The sequence below is a fragment of the Episyrphus balteatus genome, chromosome 2, assembly GCF_945859705.1.
Source record: "Episyrphus balteatus chromosome 2, idEpiBalt1.1, whole genome shotgun sequence".
NCBI lineage: Eukaryota > Metazoa > Arthropoda > Insecta > Diptera > Syrphidae > Episyrphus > Episyrphus balteatus.
Genome location: NC_079135.1, coordinates 62,448,580 through 62,473,959, shown reverse-complemented (window position 1 = coordinate 62,473,959; position 25,380 = coordinate 62,448,580). Strand labels below are relative to the sequence as shown.

General features: G+C 31.0%; 1 protein-coding gene across 1 annotated transcript in view; it reads left to right on the top strand.

Annotated features, from left to right (window-relative positions):
* Positions 1–25,380, top strand: part of LOC129908244 (dynein light chain 1, cytoplasmic) — a 52,980-nt gene that overhangs the window by 17,310 nt on the left and 10,290 nt on the right. Inside the window, exon 2 of the mRNA XM_055984627.1 lies at positions 5,783–5,916. Within this exon, the coding sequence (XP_055840602.1) occupies positions 5,809–5,916 (108 nt within the window). The 5' untranslated portion in view covers positions 5,783–5,808. The remainder of the gene's footprint in view (positions 1–5,782; positions 5,917–25,380) is intronic.

Below are 25,380 nucleotides of genomic sequence, written 5' to 3'. Positions count from 1 at the left end.
TAAATAAAGGAATTTCACCAGTAATGTAATGAAACACGGTTTTAAATGATTCTGATCATATCTGATATCTTCTTTAAAAAGGAATTCTTAGAAAAAAATATTTGAAAACCGTTAGAGCCGGTTTTTTAAATACATAATTTTTTATACAGGGTGTCCCAAAAGTTAACGTCGAAACGAAAACGGTAGATAGGGTAGGTGGTGACAGTTATCAGAAAAATAATAAAAAAAATCGCAGCCATATATTTTGGGAGTTATGGGCATTTGAAAAAAAGTCGAAAAAATGGTCACCCTGTGACGGTTTTTCATGTGCCGTGACTACAAATCTTAATTTTTCTCATTTTTTTCTTTTGTTACGGAACTTTGAATAACCCTGTTATCAATTGCATTCAAAAATTTTAACTCAGCTGCATCAGTTTTAAAGAAAATATTACTTGTTTACCCAACTTAGTACTAAAAAATTTTACATTACTCTAATTCAAAGAGCCGTAGTGTAAAAAAAATGCACTACGATGTTCGGCAAGGTACCTTAAAAGTTGGTGTGTTCAATTCTCTTTTCAAAATGGTACAACATTGTTGGGAATATTCCATAAATAACCGAGATAAATTTTTTTTCTTAAAAAATCCGATTTTTTTATGAGGTAATTTTTCCATATTATTCAAGTTTTGTACCCTTTCAGAATACAAAAACTTAAATATTATGGAAAAATTACCTAAAAACAAGTCGGATTCCTTAAGAAAAAAAATTTTATCTCGGTTATTTATGAAATATTCCCAACAATGTTATACCATTTTGAAAAGAGAATTGAACACACCAACTTTTAAGGCAACTTGCCGAAACATCATAGTGCATTTTTTTTACACTACAGCTCATTGAATTAGTCATGTAAAAATTTTTAGTACTAAGTTGGGTAAAAAAGTAATATTTTCTTTAAAACTGATGCGGCTGAGTTAAAATTTTTGAATGCATTTGATAGCAGGGTTATTCAAGGTTCCGTAACAAAAGAAAAAAATGAGAAAAATTAAGATTTGAAGTCACGGCACATGAAAAGCCGTCACAGGGTGACCATTTTTTCGACTTTTTTTCAAATGCCCATAACTCCCAAAATATATGGCTGCGATTTTTTTTATTATTTTTCTGATAACTGTCACCACCTACCCTATCTACCGTTTTCGTTTCGACGTTAACTTTTGGGACACCCTGTATATACAAATTTTCTAATATTTTTCAAAAAAAAAATTATGTATGCCACTTTAAAGGAATAGGGAAATCTACGTTAGTACAATCGTCTTTCTGCTTTGTTGCATTAATGAACACACAAATTGTGCAGAATGTTTGCAGGCCTGTGTAAATACAATTTTCAGCAGACACTGAGTGTTCATAAACGTCAGAAAAAAATATAAAAAATGACCACAGAATGAGTTTTGTATAAGCAAAAAAATGTTTCCTTTTTTGGTTGAAAATATTGTTTTTAATAACACGGACAATTTGTAAACCGTGTTACATTAGGGTAGCGCAACAAAAATAAAAGTACATATTTTCTTCTACTTTTCATAGCGGAATAAAAAATTATCGATGGAAACAAATATATTTAAATTTTTGTTGTTTTTGCGTTTGAAAAAAAAATTAGTTTAGTTGTGAAGCGCTTTTTTCTATACTAATATTCAATTCATAGTGGAGTCAAATTAGCTTTATACCTCGGAATCCAGGGAAAGTCGATGCATCTGAAAAACGAGTATAGGGCTGCATTATAAAAGGGTCAAATAAGAAAGTTAAAAAAAAAAATTTCACCGCTCTCGATTACAACAGTTTTTATGGACCGTTAACTGTCATTCCGTATGCAAGCGTCAATCGGAATTGCTGTCTCATTTTAGATTTTGATCAAACTTTGTAGGGATGTTCTCTAGGACTGTAAGGAAGCAAATCCATGATGATTTAATTTTAAGTTGCGTGGTTTCCCCGCTACCCGCATTCGAACTTTTTCAGAAGGTCATTTTTATGTTATTATAGCTTTGCGTCTACTAAAGATATCTTTTTGTTTGAAACGCCATTTTAAAGCTTAAGAGTAGTAATTTTTGAATATATATTAAAAAATTACGTAATAATTATCCCTGAATTAAAAATAATTTTTGAAAAACTGGTAATTTTGCTGATTTTTCATGGTTTTTGACTGGCTCCAGAACCTTGGCTATTATATGTAGGAAGCTTATACTTAAAAAATATTAAATATAGATATTTTTCAACAAAATAAATCTAAAATGAACTCGATGGCTGTACTCCTTATGCAAAAATTTTAAGTTCAAAGTTTTGAGTTTTTTGAAAAAAATATTTTTTTATACTATGATTTTTTACGATTTGACTAAACGAAGAAATGTGAAACTTACAGTGTGTTAAGCTAAGAGTACGAACTAAATATACTATTAATTTTATGATTCTATCTTATGTCAAACATAGTGCAATCATAGCCTTAAGTAGGGGTTTATTTTTGGCTTTTTAGCATTTTTGCGAATTTTCAAACAAGCGGTACACTAAGAAGATATGAAAATAACACAATTTTATTTAGAGGACTTAAAGTTAAAAGTTTCAACTTAACACACTGTTAGTTTCATGTTTCTATCTTTAGTCAAATCGTAAAAAATCATAGTATAAAAAAATATTTTTTCAAAAAACTCAAAACTTTGAACTTAAAATTTTTGCATAAGGAGTACAGCCATCGAGTTCATTTTAGATTTATTTTGTTGAAAAATATCTATATTTAATATTTTTTAAGTATAAGCTTCCTACATATAATAGCCAAGGTTCTGGAGCCAGTCAAAAACCATGAAAAATCAGCAAAATTACCAGTTTTTCAAAAATTATTTTTAATTCAGGGATAATTATTACGTAATTTTTTAATATATATTCAAAAATTACTACTCTTAAGCTTTAAAATGGCGTTTCAAACAAAAAGATATCTTTAGTAGACGCAAAGCTATAATAACATAAAAATGACCTTCTGAAAAAGTTCGAATGCGGGTAGCGGGGAAACCACGCAACTTAAAATTAAATCATCATGGATTTGCTTCCTTACAGTCCTAGAGAACATCCCTACAAAGTTTGATCAAAATCTAAAATGAGACAGCAATTCCGATTGACGCTTGCATACGGAATGACAGTTAACGGTCCATAAAAACTGTTGTAATCGAGAGCGGTGAAATTTTTTTTTTTAACTTTCTTATTTGACCCTTTTATAATGCAGCCCTATACTCGTTTTTCAGATGCATCGACTTTCCCTGGATTCCGAGATTTTACAAATTTTATGTCTAATTTGACTCGACTATAATATCAAATTAATTAAAGCGATTTTAGTTGAACTCCAAGAGTAAAATGTAAAATACACCATTTTTCTGAGCCCCCTAATGTGAAAATACCTACCCAAATTTTACATTATATTTCATAAACCATGTTTTACAAACTTTCTCTGCAGTGAATTTTTCAATAATTTAAAAAAACTTTGGAATTTAAGTTTTTTTTTCTTCGATATTTTCGTCTAAATAACATCCACGTTCAATTTTTTCCAATTCCACAAGCAACTTTAGAAAATAACATTTTATAGAGCCACCCTAATACAAAAAAAAAATCAATTTAAACCATTGTATCAAAGAACACGATTTAGAAATTTTCTGTGTCATTAAATTCTAATTTTTTTGAAAAATGAAAAAAAGAAATATTTTTTGAGCCACCCTAATTAGTATGTATTTTTTTTTTACATTTGTTGGCAAAAGTACCCTTTAGTTTGAGCTCGAAGAAAACAGTTTTACCATGTTTATGGGAAGATAATACAGCACTTACCTCATAAAGCAAAAATTGAAAAAAAAACTGAATTCTCAAAGGAACATTTTGGTATGCTTCTTTCATTCAAAAACAAAGTTTTATGGACCACATTCTCACAAATTTCTATCTCAATGATCCGGGAAACGTATAGCAACTGTTGAAGCTCCGTAAAATGTTGGTCAAGTTTGTTCCAGAAGCGAAAAGCACAACAACATGTCCCTTTGAGAATTCAATTTTTTTTTCAATTTTTGCTTTATGAGGTAAGTGCTGTATTATCTTCCCATAAACATGGTAAAACTGTTTTCTTCGAGCTCAAACTAAAGGGTACTTTTGCCAACAAAGTTTTTGATGAAAGAATGGCATTTCAAAATGCAGACTTTTTGGAGTCAATCCCCGTTTTAAAGTGAATTCTTCAAAATGCGTCTATTTTTTTAGTGCATTTTTTTCATTTTTTGTCCATTTATGGTAAATTTTGAATAGTATAATTGTATAATAATATTTTTGTGTTTTCATATTTGGTAATTTTTAGTTTCCCGTGATAAATTCAGTTCTCCACAGATTTTTTAACAGACACACCGAAACTATGACTTGCAACAAAAGATGCACTAATTTCAATGTTAAGTTCCACAAAAAATGCAGCCTGAAGCATAATACCAACTATATGACTGACATTTACCATCTTGAGATTCACCATAATATACTTAATAAATAACCGTCAACTTCCTTATTTTATGTTTAACCGTTACAGATTAATCTCATCAGTTAGAAAAATGTTCATTTTGTCAAAATACTTTTTCCGACTGTTGTATTTATTAACAATAAAACATCGAATCAAGATCCAAATAAACTTCTTCGTGAGTTCTGCAGCCATAAAATTTTGGCTGCGCAATCTGCCTGACGTTGACGACATAATGACGTTTATGACAGGCAGTACTGCAGTTGCACTAAGTTAGTCCGATCGCAGATCTGACTTTATGAACACGTGTAACGCAGGCCTAAGTTAGGCAGACGTTTATGAAAACACCTATAATTTGGAATAACAATGCGAAAGTTAAAAAACCAAGGCCAAAAACAGCGAAATATGTTAATTAATTTGAAATGAAACGTCAAAACAAAAATAGCGCCTATTCACAATTATATTTTGACCAATGTTCACAATAGGGACAAATTTATCAATTGACAACCGTAATACCAAAATGTCTAGCAGTTGAATAGTTTATCGTTTATCTATCAATTGATATTAGACAACCGTAATAGGGGCCAAAGAGAAATATGCTTCGCAAATTATCTCATTTCTAATGTCAAATAAAAAAAAAATTAAATTTGAACTGACCTAATTTGCGAAATTATCTCATTGTGAAAACAGGCTAGTTAAACCTAATTTGGGAGGAGGAAATAGTAGATCATAAGAGTTTTATGTTCTACTGAAGCAATTTTAATAATGGCAAAAATTTCAAAAATTATTAAAGTATTAAAATTTTTGATTTATACACACCTTTTTGAATGCAGTATTTTAAGAGAATTACAAACCAATAAAACTGCGTCAAAAAAATTGTAGTGGTGTACTTTGAGAAGAAAAAAAAATAAAATAAAACATAAAAGCAAAGACTACAAAAACAGCTAATAATTTCAAAAATCGAAATAAAATATAAAAATAATTTATAGCGTGAACCATATTTCTACCACAATCAACAAAAAAGAAATTAATATAAAAGTTACAAATTTCCTTTACAAATTTGTATGAAGAAAGTATGACCTTAAAGGCATGGGTTAATGACCTCCAAAATTTGTTTTGCTTAATTCACCTTATTTACGGCCCAAACTAGAGGTGTCTTTTCCGAAAACATCACTTTGGGAAATAACGTTCACCCTAATAAACACCTACATATTCGTTTGTACACATATACACATACATATTTTTGATTGAGTTAAGTAATTTTTATTCTATTTTATTTTGTTTTTTTTTTTCAGCTTAGAAAAAAAAAAACTAGAGCAATATGTCCGATCGCAAAGCTGTCATTAAAAATGCTGATATGAGCGAAGAAATGCAACAAGATGCTGTTGATTGTGCGACACAAGCTTTGGAAAAGTATAACATCGAAAAGGTACTTCATAATTAGCAATATACTTACATATTACATATATATATAAGTTATTATATCATTAAAGCTTTAAGGCTTTTAATACATACTGATCAATTGAATCAGTACGTTCAATTAACTCTTTGTTTTCCGATGGTAATTTTTTATTCCTATAATCAAAATTCTTAAATGACAACGAAATTGTAACGGGCTTATGATTACCAGAGTTATGCGCGTCAAATGAAAATGGAAAAATCGAAGTTTTTTCATGAATTCGGTTTTTCATAACTTTGACGCGGATAACTCTGTCGCGCGTCCATTTACCATTGAAACAACATCAACATCAAAAAAATTTGTTTTAAATATTTAAAAACTTAATATGTATTCAAATAATCAAAATGCGATACATTCAGTCTTTCCCCACTTGTCCCTCAACCATGCATTCGTGTAAAGTGTGCTTACTGCTCACTTGCTCAAGCCTCTTATTCCCAAAATATGAACTGCTTACAAAAAAATCAAAAGAAATTTTTACAATTAAAATTTAAAAAAAATGCGCTATGATGAAGGCCAAGAGAATTAACAGAAATAAATATGTTATTCCCTATCTTAGCTCTTCTACGCCAGACTCATTTTCTGAGACTACGAAACTTGCCTTAAATAAGCAACCTTTAATTGCACAACCAACAAATACGAACAACGACCAAACCAAAGCGCTAAAGCCTATTAAAAATGCTTCAAAACACTATTCGGAACCAATTATTAACAGAAAAAACAATGTAAGCACAACCGTAAATAACACCACCACAACCATATCTCAAACGACTTTATCAAATACAACTTAGTTTTCATGTACAATGTACATGGAAACTAAAGTGAATTTGGTAAAGTCGTTTGTACATTCACTATATTCATAAGGAAGAAACAAAACATAAAAACGCTTAAAAAAGTACCCTAGGTTTTATTAGGTTATATGGGCTGACTGTTATTGTTACCGTCACACTTAGATCAATGTAGATCCCTTGTAATACCCTGAAGTATTGTAGCTTCATGAAAAAAGTGTAAACCTATGATTGATCGAGCCACTTGGAGGACTTGACAAAGTGCAGTATGCTGTTGCCTGAGAGTTCGCATAGTTCTTCTAATTCACTAAAGAAGTAGTTCCCTCAAAATTAGACCAAGTAGTCAAGGTAGCCAAGTAGGTTAAGCCCCGTTAAGACGCCTATAGGGGATCTTAGGGAGGGTTTATTAAGAAGTAAGATCTTATTGGATCTTTTCTTGTCGTAATTCGTCCATAGTTTCCTGGTGTTACCACAGGTTTCTGAAGGTTCCCTCTTTCATTGGTTTTTTGAAAAATATTGTTGGCAATGTTTCGTTTTACTTCACATTGTGGGATTCTGATGTTATGGTCTATGAGAGAGGGATCAAGTACTGAGCCCTCTCTTGCAAGCTCATCCGCTTTTTCGTTGCCGGACACATCACTGTGGCCGGGAACCCAGCAGAGTCTTGAATTATGCTGCATACCAAGAACCCTATGTTGTTTGCGACAAAAAGAAACAAGCTTTACCTTGATCAAGGTGGCAGACATCACTTTTATTGCCGATATCGCTTTTATTGCCGCTAGGTGATGTCAGCAGGTGATATCGCCATCATGGATATTTGTTTAGCGGCATATTTCAATGCCAAGATCTCGGCTTGGAAGACACTACTATACTATGGTCCTCATCACCCCCGTAATACTAAGGCATGCTTTTCTTTGTACTTTGGTTAGGGTTTTCAAGTTCGAGGATTTCTCCAGAGCTTGCCACCAGACTAAGCTGCCATAAGTTAGAATGGGTCTGACAATGGTGGTATACATCTACATGATTGTTTTAGGATTTGGTCCCCAATTTCTGCCAAGAATTCTATTTACATGAGTAGAGTGCAAACATGGCTTTCTTATATCTTTCTTGAATGTTTGGACCCCAGTTAAATTTCTTATCCAAGATCACTACGAGATATTTCGTCCTATCTGAAATCTTAAGTGGTTTATGTAAGTAACTGCTTTTCCAACACTTGATCAAACCCTTCTGAAGATTATAATTTCTCTAACGAATTAAACATACAACATACTGGAAACTTGCAACAATTCTTCCTTTTCAAAAATCAAACAAATCTAATAACAATGTGAATGGATATCGGCCAATCTCTTTCATTCTCTGCGCCTCTAAGGTGTTGGAAAAGGTAATTGCCAAAAGACTCATGTGGTTCCTAGAATCAAAAAACCTTACTTGCCCCAATCAAGTTGCCTTCATAAAAAACAAAGGCTGCTCCAACGCCTTCACATCGGCTACTACATCACAAAAGCTCTATTGGCTTGTAACCATGTGACCATCTTCTCCTTAGACTTTGAAAAGGCTTTTGACAGAATCGGTATTCGTCAAATCCTACATCAAATTTAAAACTTGGGGAATATGCCCCAATATCTTCAACTACAGTGGTGGCAAAATAATTAGAAACATCCTCCTTTGTTTACAAAATGTTATTTTTTTCTTACTATAAATACAAAATATTAAATAAATTTTTAGCAAACACAAGTGATGATATAATCCTTGTAACATTTTAAGAAAAAAAAATGTAGAATTTATCCAACAAAAGAAAAATATTGCAAAAAATCTAAAATAAAGTCCAATTTTGTGTGGAAATATAATTAGAAACACTGAGGAAAAATTACTAAGAAATATCCTGTTTTTGATTTTTAGCATTTACATTTGCCAAATTTGGTCAATTAATTAAAAGTACAATTAATAATAAGGACTATCACCAACTAATTTCTATTAGTTGGTTAATGCGGTTGCAGTCCTCGAAAAATGCCACATGTTCCAAAAAAAATAATAAAACGTCCTTAACAATATTCCTGACACACCAACCCCTTATATTTTAGAAAAAGAAGGTGCAATAAAGAGGAGATCCTTAGTAAAACATCAAGCTCTCCAAATACCTCTGTTAAAAAATATTTCTAATATTTTTTATTCATATTAAGAACATACAAACATTTTGAAAAGAAAGAGCGTGTTTCTAATTATATTTCCACCACTGTATGTCAAGTCGTTTTTTGTCAAATAGAAAAATCTGCGCCAAGTCAAATAACTGTTTATCAGAACCGTATGCTCTACAAAATGGCACCTCCAGGGATTTCCATTATCAGTTGTGCTATTTCTAATTGCCTTTGATGACATTTAGTTCTATACTAACCAAATACTCCCAATTGGACCACTGCATCTACGCCGAAGATCCTATGTAGGCACATAGCCTCGTTTATCAAAAAAAAAACCGACTTCCATGATTCAAAACGGGGTTTTATGGTTTTTCTAATAGTTCCTATGGCTTAAACTGAACGAAATTGAAATGGGACCACACTGCAGCCACTAGCTTTTCAATACAAAAAGAATTATCAAAATTGATTCACTCTGTCCAAAGTTATGCGGTAACAAACAAAAAAAAATCGGTAAAAATATATTATAAATGTTTGAATTAATTCCAAACAACATAAACTTATTCCTTTTTTCATACCATAAAATGCTAAAAAGTTGATAAGATTTGAAAGCTTTGTGTACATATTTTTAATCAATTTTTGAAATCATTTTTATTTGGAATTTGCAGATGGATTTAGCAGATTTGCACTTCAAGTCGACAATATGGTTTTCTAGTCAAAATGGTAAAAAATGGCCAAATTTCAAAATATTCAAAATATAGAAATTGAGTGTCAAACAATAAGTATTTTATGTTGTATCACGAAATAATTTTTTTTAGTAAGCAAATAATAACTACAAAAAACGTACACTAAGAAAAAAACATTGAATTCAATATTAGATAAAACAAAAATTAAAGAAATACAAACAAAATAATTACTTGCGCAACAAAAAAGACATAAAAATAAACACAAACATTAATGAGCGTGGTACACTGGTTTTTAAGACAGTTTTTAATCTATTTTTACTAAAGTTTAAATCAAAAAGGTTTGAATTTAAATTTAGAAGTTTACACATGCGTGTTAAAAGTTCATGCAAGCCATAATTTGTTCGGTGTGGTGGAATATTCATTAAATCCAAGCATCGGAGGCTTAATCACCCCCTCGATAGTTAAAACCAACAGAATTACGTAAATTTGGTGCATCAATTACGCCTGTGATTAACTGGTGAATGAAGATTATGTCATTGTTAACCCTCCTTTGAGCCAAAGTTTGAATCTGAAGGAGATTAATCCGATGTTCATAGGGAGGAAGATTATAAGGATCAGATCTCGTAAAAAGGAGTCCAGACTTGCGATGCGTACTCAAGGTGGGGGCGTACTAAACAATTGTAGAGGGAAAGAGTCACATAAGGATCTTGAAATTCTTTTGACCAACGCTTCACAAAACCTAGCATAGAGAAGGCCTTATTCACGATGACGTTGATATGGTCGGAAAAATCAAGATTATAACTAAAATTAACCCCTAGGTCTTTAAAGCTCTGAACACGCTGTAATTTGTGTTGGGATATTTTATATTCATACAAACTAGGAGCACGTTTTTTGGAAAAAGTCATTGTCTGACATTTTATTGGATTCAAAACTAAGCTATTCTTACTACACCATATAGAAAATGATTAATATCATCTTGCAGAAGCCTCCGATCATTAACCGATTTGATACTTTTATAAATTTTCATGCCATCTGCAAAAATGAGAATTTCGCTATGGTGAATACATAATGAGGCATCATTTATAGCTAGAATAAAAAGAAGAGGTCCTAAATGACTTCCTTGCGGAACACCTGATTTTGCGATGAACGATTTTGAGAGAGCGTCTCTGAACTTCACTTGATAAGATCTATTTTCAAGATAAGAATCCAACTAACGAAGCCTAAAGGGAAACCTAGAGTTTTTAATTTAAATTTGATAATGTCATGGGAGAGTTGGTCAAAAGCCTTAGAATAGTCCGTATAGATACAGTCAAGTTCCTGTCCACTTTCTAACGTATTTGAGTACTTATGTAAAAAAGTAAGCAAGTTTGTAACCGTCGATCGTTTTTGCATAAAGCCATGCCGTTGAATGCATATAATTCTTTTACAGTGGAACGCCAAGCTATCGCAAACAACTTGCTCAAAAAGCTTTGGAATACAAGACAGCTTAGATATGGGTCTGTAATTGACTATATTGGATTTATCTCCTTTTTTAAAAACAGGAGCAATAAACGCTTGTTTCCAAATGCTAGGAAACTTGAGAGATAATTCAAAAATAAGTTTAAGTGGAAGAGATAAAATTGACTTACAATTTTTCGAAACTGCTGCAGGAATACCGTCTGGTCCGACAGAATAATCTTCATGTAGTAATGAAAGAAAATGGGATACTTTACAAGTATCAATTTGAAAATTATTAAATGTAACTTGTGGGCAATTTTCTAAATAACGGAAGTAATCTACGTCCACATTGGCGGGTATGTCAATAAAAGATTGACAGAAGTTAGTCGCAAAAGCATCGCAAATATCTGAAGTACTCTTTAAAATGTTGTTTTTATAACTGAAATTAACTGGATAGCCATCTGATTTCTTTATCATATTAACAAATTTTCAAAAATATTTAGGATCTTGCTTGAGACAACTTTTCATAGAACTAAGATAATCTGCATATAAGTTATTAGAGAGGGTTTTAAACTCTTCAAAAAGTGACATATAAATTTCTTTATTACTTAGGCACATAGTTCTTACATAATTTTTCCAAGCTTTATTTCTCTTATTTCGAAGAATTTTTAGCTCTTTTGTATACCAAGGATGAGAAACGTTAGAATATTTTGATCTTTTTTGTGGGACTATTTCGCTTATACAATTGTTTAAAACAATCAAAGGCAAACGAAGTGTCTTGAGGATTACTATTTTCAAGTAAATGATCGCCCAAATCCAAAAAAATTTCAAGGGAGGGTGGTAAATGTCTATGTTAGATATGCCAGTGGAAGCTTCTGTCACTACCGTATTAACAGCGTCAGATGAAAAAACTAAATCGAGTATTCGAATTCTAAAATTTTTGATACAGCTAACTTGCTGTAAGTCTGTAGAGATAATATTGTCCAACAAATAAAGCTCCTGTTGAGATGAAGTCGAAGAAGCTTCAAAGTAGAATTCGTCTTCTGATGGGACCCAGTCTGTATTAGGGAGGTTAAAATCACCTAATAAAAGAATTGAACTGTCTAGATCAGCAATTCCAAAAACAAAATCTAGTGCTATTGAAAATTCTGCAAAAGTAGAAGTGGAAGTTTTGGGTGGGATATAAACATTTAAAACAAATAGATGTCTTGATTTTACTAGTATTTTAATGCAAATTAGTTCAATGTTAAGTTCAAAGGGAAATGTTACAAGGGATGAACAGAAATTATTTCGAACAGCTATGAGAACTCCACCTCCAACCGGGCTCTTAACGTCGACATGACAATCTTTCCTGTAAACTAAGAACTCTTTGTCGAAAAGTTCTGTATCTAAAATAGCAGCGTTCAACCATGTTTCAGAGAAGGCGAAAAAGTCATATGGAAAAGCTTGAGAGTTATTATAAATTTGAGTTGTTTTACTGCGAAGCCCTCTTACGTTTTGGTAGTAGAGGGAGAACCTGCCAAGTTTTTTGAAGTTATATTATTTTTAGGTTTCTTCATTGATTTCTGTTTGGATGGGACAATAAATTCTTTTACTAAAGTGTTAGATGGCCAAGGGCTGCTAATTATTAAAGAAACAAAGCTATCGAGCTTACTTATTTTAGACCATTTGATATTAAGTGTTCGACTATATCCTTAAACAATGTAGCCGGTAAAAGACGGGAGACATCGTTTTCGGTTTAGGGACAGATTCTGAACTACTATGAGAAGGATTATTATTATTATTGCTTGTGGGTGTTGGGATTGAAGTTTGAGAATCGGGAGCTGGTTAAAGGGGTTTTGCAGCTGTGGAATCAAGAGATATCGGTATAATGTTAGAAGCGCTTTTTTTTTTTGTTAAATTCCTGTTTTGTGTGTGTGTTAGTTATTTATTTGTATCAAATCAGAGATAGCACTAGGCACCTTCCGGGCATACAAGTTTTTTAAGCCATTTGTTGATAGTTTTTTTTTTTTGTATCTATACAAAGTATTTTAAAAACTATAAAAATTGCAGGTGTGCTGCAAATGTTATGAATATTGGAATTAAAGAATCAATAAGATTGTTGTTGTTTATTTAATACGTTAAATACTAACGTTACAAATTACAAAAAAATACTTAAAACTAAACTTAAATACAACAAAATTTTAACTACTCAGAGCAAAAAATTTACATCTACAGCTTTCAGATTTACAGTTATCATTTGTAGAACCAATGAGAATAAAGAATTTATTAAAATTTTTAATTAACTGATTAAGAGGACTATTCGCGCCGTAGTTTGATCTGCTGAAAATAGTTCGAAGTGGTAAATTCCTTCTTAAGTTAGTCTGACTCACATTGAAACATATTCGATCGAGAATTGATGGACATGAAATAGATCCATTTATGACACCTGTTATGAAGCAGAACTGCAAGTACTCTCTGTGACCAGAAAGAGATGGCAAGTTTAACAATTGAAGTCTTGAAGTGTATGGAGGCAAAATAACCCTATCTGTCCATCGCAAAAAGCGAAGAGAAAATCTTAAAAATTTACGCTGTATACTTTCAATTCTATTTATGTGTATAGAGTAGTATGGCGCCCATATAACGCACCCGTATTCAAGAATTGGTCTGACAAAAGAAACATAAAGGATTTGGGGCGACTTTCCATTAGGGTCGCACGCAAAGAGTTGTGATTTTATTTTTTACAGTCAGCTTAGGGTCTCAATAGAATACCTTTAAAATATTAAGGTTAGGAAACACCCCTAAGTATGATTAAAAAATAAATATTTAAATTTTTCATACAAAATGTATGCAAATGACGACCAAGAAGAATTTGAAGTTTGAGGCGTATAAAAGTTGAGATGCGTATGGGGGGGCATGCTGCCCCCCTGCAACCCCCCTGCTTGGACACACTATAGGATTTGAGGTGGGGACAAGTTTGGGTATGTAAAAGTAACTTCAAAAAAAATTTTTTTTTCTTCGCGGTCGTCATTTGCATGCATTTGTATGAAAAAATGAACTTTAAAAAATTAATTAAAAATATAAATACACGTTTCCTAACTTTAAAATTGTTATTTTTATTACTTTTAGTCATTAATCTTTCACATAAAATTATTCGCGTATTAAAATTCGTGCGACCCTAAAGGAAAGTTGAGCCAAGGATTTTAATTACATAAGGATTACGGAAATCACGGGAAAACCTTTTCACAAAGCCAAGCATTTTATTAGCTTTCTTTATAATATAATTAAAGTGGTCAATAAATGTTAATTTTGAGTCTAATACGATTCCGAGTTCAGAAAAACTAGATTCACGATGTAAACGCGTTGAGTTTAAACGATAGTCATAATTAATTAAATTGCGTTTGCGTGTAAAACTCATTGTCTTACACTTGTCTATATTTAAAATTAAACGATTGTTGTTGCACCATTCCCAAAATGTATTAAGATCATTTTGTAGTTGTTCACAGTCCGTAATGGAATTAATTTTTCTAAATATTTTTACATCATCAGCATAGATTAATGTCATTGAATGTTTCAATACAGATGAAAGATCATTTATAAATAAAATGAACAACAAAGGGCCAAGGTGACTCCCTTGAGGAACACCAGAATTAACTTTAAATTGACAAGAACGGTTTCTTCTAAACATAACACTTTAATATCTATCTTTAAGGTAAGACAAAATCCACATAACAAAATGATCATTGAGTCCAATTTTATTTAATTTACTCAGAAGTATTTTATGACTTAATTTATCAAATGCTTTGCTAAAATCTGTGAAGATGCAATCTACTTGGGAATGATTTTCGAATGAATCCAAACAAAAAGTAGATAACTGTAATAAGTTAGTGACCGTTGATTTTTTCTTCACGAAACCATGTTGATTTTCACATATAACAGACGAACAATTAAAAGACATTATTTCACAGACAAGAGACTCGAACAGTTTAGGAATAGCTGAAAGTCTCGCTATAGGACGATAATTTGTTATTAAGTTCATAGGGCCTTTTTTATGAACTGGTACTAGATAAGAATATTTCCAAATACTTGGGAATTTACAACATTTTAAAGACTCGTTGAAAAGAATAAACAATGGATAAGAAATATAAGACACACATTTTTTTAACATAAATGATGGTATACCATCTGGACCAGGACTAAAACATTCATCTAGTTTTAAAATATTTTCACGTATAGCAGCCTCAGAAAAATTAATTGAATTAAGATGTGTATATTCTAGTGTGTTAGGAGAGATAAAAGAAGTGCTTGTTGAAGAGAAATCTTCGAAGGCACTTTTAAAATAATCAGCAAACATATTAGATATAGTCTCTGGGATATGGCTAGAAGAATTTTTAAAGTTCATACTAGCTGGATAACCGTCAGATTTACGTTTATTATTAACGTATCTCCAAAACATAAGGGGGTTAATTTTGATTTCGCATTCAGTTTTTGAAATAAATTCTGAGTACAGAAAATCTGAATAGGTCACAAAGTCCATTTAGTTCTTGGTAGACTCTAAGTGTCTCTTCACTTCTCGAAAGATTATATCTCAACCAGGCCTTATTTCTCTTATTTTTTAATGTTTTTAAATGTGAATCAAACCACGGTGGGTTACCATTTAAAGATTTTAATTCACGCAGTGGGATAGCATCCAAAAAACAATCAAATATAATTTCATAAAAATTTAAAATCATTTCGTCTAAACTGAAATTTAAAAATAATACATCCCAGTTAATTTCGAGTAGTAAATTAAATAGATTAGTAAAATTACATTTTTTAAAATCAAATTCAATATGTTTTTTACAAAAATTAACTACATTACATATAGATAAATTTAAACAAATAGTAAGGGCGGGGTGGTGGCGATCGTCGTGAACAAGCTTTGAATCGCATGGGATAACGGCGACATCAGCATTCATTGCGTCAGAGAAGTAAACAAGATCTAATATTCTTCCATTTTCATTTTTAACTCCATTCAGCTGATTTAAGCCAAAAGATGCCATACCATCTATCAAGCAGAATTCGTTAGTGTTCGAAGCATTAGTAGGGAAATAGATATTATCATAAGTTGAACGGCACCATTCCAATTTGGGAAGATTAAAGTCCCCAGTAATTATGATTCCGTCTGTTGGATCAATCTTTTCAAATATCGTCTCTAGGGAATTGTGCAAATTTTCATAGATTTCGATGGTAGAATTAGGTGGAATATAAGTTGCAACCACATAAATGTATCCAAAAGACATTTTTATTTTAACGCAGAGCAACTCCAGCGAGGACTCAAAAAAATCGTCAACAAGTGAACATATGAGAGATGTTTTTACTACAATTAATAAACCTCCACCAACAGTAGCTGAATCATTAAGTATGTGGCGATCACGTCGAAAAATTTGATAGGTGTTATCAAAAAACTCAGTGTCAATAAAAGAAGAGTTCAACCATGTCTCAGTTAGCACGATTACGTCATGGGGGATATTATTTATATTTTTATAAACCTTACTGGTTTTTGTCCTTAATCCGTTGACATTTTGATAATATATTAATAATTGTTGAAGCTGCTTCGACGAGGGTTTCGCATTGTCAGTTGTGGTCGAAAATTTGTGTGCTGTGTCTTTGCGGATCTGTTTTCAAATTCATTCATGATAATACCATTAGGCAAGAAAGACGAAGAATTTAGGATATAAAATATTGAATCAGGTACTTTTATTTTGAAAGATGAGTATTTTGAGAAGTTACGCTGAATCATTTTTTCAACAGTCATAAATCGAATCATGTCAAGTTTATTTTGTATATAATTTTTAATATCTAAATCATTCGTTTTAGGGTCCAATTTGGAAATAAATATAGTTTTTTGTCCCTCCACTATTTTCAGCCCTGATTTAATAGGAGATACAAATTTTGTTTGATTAGTCATAGGTATATTTTGGTTTGGCAAAGTTGAGGAAATTACATTTAAATGCGGTAGAGGTCCGGTTGAATTGTTTTTTGCTAAGCTAATTCCACAATCTAAATTGCCTGTTAGTACAGAAGCGTCAATAGAAGATCTTGGTTTAGGTGGAGGTGTAATTGCATTTGATGCATCAACAATTTGTTGCGATTTAGAAAACGTGGGCGTTTCTAAATGTGCTGATACTGGTGTGGCAAGTTTCTTTGGAGATGGAATTAGCGAAGATGATTCTTGATCGAGTGTATCACTTTTTCTTTTTAATGGCGCTGCGACAATTTTCTCAGGTGAAGTTTTATCTTGATTTTCACTGTTGCATGATTGTGTATTGTTAACAATTTCCTGATAAGATGTTAAATTATCTTGTTGTGTTTCAGTACTACTTTGTGATACAGGAGTTATATTTATTGAACAGTTTAATGTGTTTTCGGTTTGTAGTTGTGAAGGTGAAGTTATATTTCCGATTTTGTCAGAGAGAAATAATAATTGTTTTTCTAATTTTTCTAACTGCTTCATATTTTGCAGAACGTCACGAACAATATTGTTATCAGAAAATGAATCACATTTGTCACAAAAGTAGTAGAACGATTTCATTTTATTAAAAAGTTTGATGCTACTAAACGAGGCACCAATACACAGAACATGAAAAGTTCTTCTGCAATTTCCACTACACATAATGGAATCTATCATGTAGTCGTAGATTTTTCCGCAAGATCCACAGTTTGCCATACTGCTTCAGTATTGTTTAATTTATATCTTAATCAAAATTACTTTTTTGTTTTATTAATTTAAAATTCGTTATCGATCACCCTATGCAGTAGTAATAGGTTTTCTGGGGTTTCTAGGTCACGACAGGTGGCGCTGGGGTAAACGTAAAAACTGATGGATGATGTTTTGTTGTTTTTAGACGTAAAATGATGTTAAAATAACGGAAATGACGTCTTCTTTCAAAATTTAGAGGTCTGCTGGATCAAACCTTGGCATTTCACTCTCAAGCTTGTGGGAACTTTGGAAGTTAAGAACGCTCCTAACCTTAAAATAGGCTGTATGACCAAACTTCCAACTTTTTGCTCGGAAGGCTTCTGGTTTTCAAAAATAGACGTTATTACCTTCAATTTGAAATTAAATTCACCATTTACTCGATAAGTACAAAGGGGCACAGCGTTCCTTCTGATTCTTTTTCCTGAATTATTCATAGTTTCGCATATACTTTGGATCGTTTTTCAGACACTATCAATCTTTTTTCAAAAGGTCTAATGGTATCTCCGTAAATGTTAATGACTTTTATTGACCAACATTTCGTACCTACTGATAGCCTACCCTTCCAATTTGAAATTTTCTTAACCTCGATGATTTAAGCGTTTCTGCAATGGTCGCCCTGCCTATGCCGGAAAGTTCTCTTAATAAATTTGAAGGGTCCAGGGAAAAAACAGCACAAGTCCATTCCAACTCATTTCGTGAAAAGCGCATTTTAAAATTTTGTTCTCCATACAACTAGAACTAAAAGCACACAATTGATTTATATTTTCAGCAAGGCTTAATTTTGTTTTATACAAGAAAGGATGCCATCAGATAGTGCTCAGTAAATACTACAAGACCTCATCATTAGTTTATTTTTGACAAAAAGTGGACATGTGCCGAGATATATTGAAAAAACCAAAAAGAGGGCTTTTGCACCCCTATCTTCAGTTTCCACCCTCTCATTTAATAGCACTCCGCGGTTTTATTTTCTTTTATAACCCATTGAACGATTCCTGCAATAAAAACCCGTGAACCGTCTTAGTTCCTTATTGCCCTGTTTTTTTCGACATAATCAATAGCCTATAAAAGTCACGTTATAGAGAAGGGATATGTGGTGATACAAAGCATCGAGTACGAACTCTTATAAATAAAGAAATTTTCTATAAGTTCCTAATAAACTAAACAGTGAAAGGAGTTCTCCTTTAAATTTAAGTAATCTCCTAAACATTTCCCTTAGATTGATGAAAGGAATTAATAAAAAAAGAATCCGTTTTAGATTTTATAAAAAATGCGCAAATGGTAACGTTATTTTAATAATAAATTATCTGTATTTGTTATGCCACAGAGCAAATAAGTATGTATGTAAGTTTGTTCAGTACTTAAATTTCCACTGCTGAATTAAAATGAACAAAATGGAAAAAAGTGACAGGTTTAAATTATTTATGTATATTATGTACTCTCTAAAAATGTATAGTTTTTTGTTTAATAAAACAAAATAAGTTTCATATGTACTTGCTCACTACGGTTTTTTTTTAACGTCTAAGCCAAATAATCAGATAAGAATTTGTTGTTCATATGACAGCTTTGCATTGGGTTCTAGATGTTTCACTCATATATCAAATTGAATTAGTGTTAAAGATATCCGTTTTTGGATTTGTTTGGGTTTCGTTGTTAGTTCTTGGATAAAAAAATTAATATTAGTTTTGTGACTAGAATTTAAAACTTATGAAACTGATTAAACTCATTGGAATACCTATGAAATAAAAAAGGTTCCATTGTTTTATTGTACATCTTCTATAACATTAACCTATAGTTAATATATTATACCTGATCAACTGAAAATATGAGCAAAAGACGCCTTATTTATGAATTAATACATATTTATATTTACATACATATGTACTTCACCAAAGCGGGGTAATTTTTCGGTAAAAAAATATTTATTGCAGAAGAGTGGAAATTTTATGATGTAAGCTTAAATATAAACGGTACTTGTTTGTGCTATGACAAATGAATGATGGAAAAAATAATATTAATGAATGATTAGGAGACACATCCTCCTGTTAAAGCCAATATAAATATTAGTACCCTACTGAATTTAAATTTTATACCGTTTTTTCAAAACTTTCTTAAATATTTTAATATAACACATAAAAAAAACATGATTTCCATTTTGGTTGAGCTTTTAAAATAAGTATAGCAGAATGCAAAGTTTTCATGCTGCTTTTTGCTAATATTCAAAGTTTTCAATTTTTTGTACCACAACGTCGAATCTCTAAAAATCAAATTTGTAAAAAAAATAATCTCAATTTATAATAATCGCAAATTGAAAATATCGCTTGAGGTGTATAGTGTCACAACTCAAAAATTGTCGATTTTTAATTAGATTGATATTCGAGTTCGAGTTTCCAGTCAAGATCTACATTCTTATCTAATGGCGTGACTATCTGCAAAACTTGCGGTTAGAGAGCAGAAGTTTCGTTATCAAATAAATCTTTTTTTCTGGGTAAATTTAGTTTTATGATTTTCTTACATATTTAACTTCTTCCGAAAAAACAGTTTACACGTGACCACGACAAGTGAAAACTTGTAATAACAAAAATCGCGGTAAGTCCGTTAAGTAAATTAAAATAGTGCTTAAAATATTAAAAAAAAATAGGGAAATTTATAATTTGATTTTTTAAAAGTATTTTTGATAATGTAAAAAATTACATAAAATCTGCCTTTCTAATTAAATTAAACACCGTTTTTAATGACTTTGATAAAAAAACGAAAAGTGCCATCTGATTTCTTGTATAAAAAGAAATTTTCAGTACAAAAAATTTGAAAATCGTTGAGCGTTTTTTTTTAATATCTTTTTGTATATAAACATTTTTAAAAATAAAATTGGTATGCTATTTTGAAGAAATAATTAAATAGCACATAAATTGATTTTTCAAAAAAAAAAATTGAAATATTTAGTTATTTATATACGAGATACTCAGAAACCAAAAAAACGGTTATTTTATTTCAAAATTTGAGTGTTCTTTATGGCATTACACACAAAAATTTAATCAAAATCGTTAGAGCCATTTTTGAAAAAAAAAAATTACTTTTCTATTCCGTTTTATGGCAGGTACCGTTAATTTTGGTCCTAAAAAAAATCTAAGCTGTCAAAATATCTTTTATGATTTTCATATTTGGTATTCGGCATACCCAATCTGCTTTGAAATCTTTTATAAAATCATTTATAATACAGACGTAAATTTTTTTTTCATGAAATACTAAGAAATTTAAAAAAATAAAGTTCTTCAGATACGACGAGTGACTAGGACAAGTCGATTGCAGTTTCAGTTTCCAAAAGGAGAGCTAGCACCAACAGCAAATGGACATTTATAACACTGGTCAACAAAAATTAATTTTTGTTTTGGTGGCGAGACTAAGATATACTCTTCTATAGGTTTTTGGTGTGCTGAACTCGAATCTGAAGTCAGAAATTTGCCACAAGCTCTCGTTTTTGAAATATTACCGTTCGACAGTTCAAAAAAATTGTTTTTGGAATTATTTTGAAGGTAACAAGATTTTTCCCACACGAACCAAAATATACTTTTTTGGAGGTTTTCGGTGTGTTGAACTCGAATCTGAAGTCAAAAATATCCTATCATCTCTCGTTTTGGAAATATTAACGTTAGAAAATGCAAAAAAAACGTTTTTTAATACTTTTGATGTCATGCCTTAATTTGAAGATTTTTTTTTTTAAATATAAATCATAACGGTTTCTATAAGAACTATTTTCCTTCTTTCAAGAACTGTTTAAATCTTTGCAATATCTTTTTTACTGCCCGAGATATTTTGAAAAGTAAGTGTGTTTTTATCAAAAAGGTGATGAAAACGTGATATCTGTTTGATACATTAGAATAAGCCAAAAAACTGACGATATCTCGAACAATAAAAAAGATATCGAAAAGATCTTGAAAGAAGGAAAATAGTCCTCATAGAAACCGTTATAATTTATAATAAAAAAAAATTTCTTCAGACAAAGCATAACCTCAAAAGTAGTTTTTGTACATCTTATAACGGTAATATTTCAAAAACGGGAGCTGATAGGATATTTCTGACTTCAGATTCGAATTCAGCACACCGAAAACCTACAAAAAAGTATATCAAAGTCTCGGCACCAAAAACCTTCTAGCCCTGTGTAATCAACGGTTGCCTATATTCGATTATAAGCTCCTGCAGGAAGCATTTACTGAAATTTGGGAAAGTATATGACATTATTGACATTATGAAGTATTGATACAGTTTTTTTAAGTAAAATAAAAACAAAATCGCGACTCTACAGCACTTTAAAGTATGGCGTCTACATTTCGCGCGTGCAATGCCCAAGTCCACAAAATTATTTATAATCAAAAAAGAAATTTTTTTCCAATAAAATATATTTATACGCATTGCATGAACCTAAATTTAGTAAAAAAAAAAGTATAAAATAAAAATTAGAGACGAAAAAAGCAAAAAAACATAAAAAAATTGATAAAAAAAATATTTATTTTAAAAATTATATTAAACTTTTATGTTCATGCAATGGCCAATAAGTTAACGAGGAATTTGCATTTTATTTCAAGTCGATAGCTTCATTAGTTTTTGAGTTACGTCACAAAAATACATTTAAAGTTTTCGTTTTCGTACTGTGGAAGGTTCGGAACGCGTAGGTTTCGGAACTATCTAGGGACTTTTGAGGCTTCATTTAAGGCTAAGACCACTGAAAATAGTTTCTTCGGTTGATAAATGAATTTAAAAATTTATTACGCAAAAAAAAAAAATGAATGCAAAAATAAATTCCAGAGGGATTTCCCCCCTTAATAAAGTAACATTATTTAAAGAAAGACAAACATCCCAGTATTTAATTCATAAACAATTAAAGATATAAAATATTTTGTTGGATTTGTATTTTAATGTGAGAATTTTTTCATGTATGATGGCTTCTGTTGGTTGTTTGTTTTTGCAGAAAATTTTGGATTTGCGAAGGTTTTTGAAGATGCGATCCAATTTTTTTTTTTATAACTTTTAATTTATAGTCTATTTAATAGACCGGAGCTCCAGAGCAAAAATAGAACAAATTCGTTCAAGCGTTTTTATTGCTGATTATGATTCATAAATAAAAGAATACTCCAGCCAAAAGTGCTACTAAATCCATTGGTCATTTCTGAGCAAACGGCAACACTGGTCGGTTTTCAGTTTTTTTTATTTAACTCGAAAACCAAGACTAACTTCAAAGACACTTTTCATAGCAAATAAAATTTTCTGTCAAGTAAAGATGGTTTAAAAATTTAAAAAATTATTTTTGACAAAACAAAAGTAAAATCCTTTGATAATATGCAATTTTAAATTTTTTTTGTCAAGAAACAACTTAAATGTACCATTGAGTGGGTCAATAAAATCGAAATTCTTTTTTTCGATTTGGTACTCTGAAAAATCGATTGCTAGACACCTCTAGAATGTACACACCAAATATCAGCTCTTAATATTAATGGGAAGGTGCTCTGCTTCGCAATTTTCCATTTTTACATCAAGCTTCTACTGAAAAAATCATTTTTTTAAAATCGACTTTTTAGCAAATTTCTTTACATATTCTTGTAGTAAATTGAACGCTCTGCAAACAAGGCCTTGTACACTTTTTTCGTTTGTCTAACCTTTTAATAGATATTTGAGGTCCAAAAATCGAGAAAATCCTTTAAAATTCGTTTTTTGTTCTTAATTTTGTAACAAATTGAAAAATTATAATAATAATCAAACGCGCAACACAAATTCTTATAGGAAATAGATTGCTCAACAAAAAAGGTTACAATAACTTTTTTTATTAATCTAACCATTCTAAAGATATTCGAGGTCAAAGTTAAAAAAAAAATATAAAAACATTTTTTACTTTCCAAATTTTCTAATTCACTGAAAATTCATTATTTTCAAATTAGGAAGATATATTCATGTAGGGGTTTAAACGTTCTATAAAAAATTCCGTGGAATCAAATTGATTGCTTTAACCGTTTAGAAGATAATCGTATCCAAATCGCAATGCATACGAGTCATAAGAAAACTACTGAAATCAGTGGGCATTGGTTTGGATACGAATATCTTCTAAACGGTTTAAGCAATCAATTTGATTTGCTATTCGCTATTTTTTTAAATTTAAAGGACTACATTAGTATTTGATTTTTTTAGCCAATACTTGCACTGTTTACAAAATAATAAGGCAAGAGTTTGCTAAACAAAAAAGCGTCTTTGACTTAATATTACTTATTTTTTATTTGTTTCAACAAAAATAATGTGCACTAAATCGATAGAAAATGTTGTAACGAACAATCAATAGCTTTATTTTGTGTCGTAGGAAATTCTGAAGCCGAGTTATTCCCAAAAAACGATATTTTTGGGTGTTTTCGCACCGGTTTTGCATGCGTTCATTTATCAATTGCTCGGCCATCTTTAGTGATAAAGAGCTCATTTTTTCTTTAAAATGCAGGACAAAATAAATGAGAAAAATGTTAACCATAATATAAGCTTTTTTCGAAATAAAAACGAAAATGTGTTTTTTAACAACTAGAATTTGACTTTAAATGGCTGCCATTTTGTATTTACTGACTCAAATACAATGAAATTACATACAAAAATAGAAAATATTATAAGGAAGAGAATGTATGTTTATTTTTTGGTCTACGACAATCTGGAGCAAAGATATTAGCTTAGAAGTTAAATTTCCCAAAAAATGCATTTTTGTGAATAACTCCGCTAAAAAGTATGATCAGGTGGTGAGAAATTGCGTTTAAGCCTTTTAAATATACCCCTATCGATCCATGAAATAAAAACTGACAGTGCCTCTGTGCGCAAGGTCAAATGACGCTTTGACTGGAGTAATTGTAGTGTGTACCTATTTATTTTGATATAAAAAAGAAAACTTGTTTTCATGTTGTTGTTGTGGATATCATTTGAGTCGTTTGTGCATCAGAGAATTATGTTGCATATACATATATAATAATTAGAATTGCTCAGCGGACAAGTAGGTAGAGGATAGTTAGAGGATGTGTTATGTGGGTGCTTTGTTTGTATAATGTACTTGACAGTATCCTATGTGAAGGATTGAAGAAGGATAGTTTTTCATGTTCTTGTTGACTTTTTGGTGGTTCATGTTTGAAACTATTGTCTAGCTAGGTATATCGTATTTACGCACGCGTTTGTACCTACATATAATATATATGTGTGTATGTATATTAGGGTGGGTCAAAAAAATCGAAAATTTTTTTTTTGATTTGGTACTCCGAAAAATCGATTGCTAGACCCCTCTAGAATATACACACCAAATATGAGCTCTTTATATTAATGGGAAGGTCCTCCGCTTTGCAATTTTCCATTTTTACATCAAGCTTCTACTAAAAAAAAATAATTTTTTTATTAATTGACTTTTTAGTAAATTTCTTTTCATATTCTTGTAGGAAATTGAACGCTCTACAAAAAAGGCCTTATACACTTTTTTCGTTTATCTAACCGTTGAATAGATATTTGAGGTCCAAAAATCGAGAAAATCTTTAAAAATTCGTTTTTTGTTCTTAATTTTGTAACAAATTGAAAAATTATAATGATTAAACGCGCAAGACATATTCTTGTTGGAAATTGATTGCTCCACAAAAAAGGTCTTATTAACTTTTTTCATTAATCTAACCATTCTA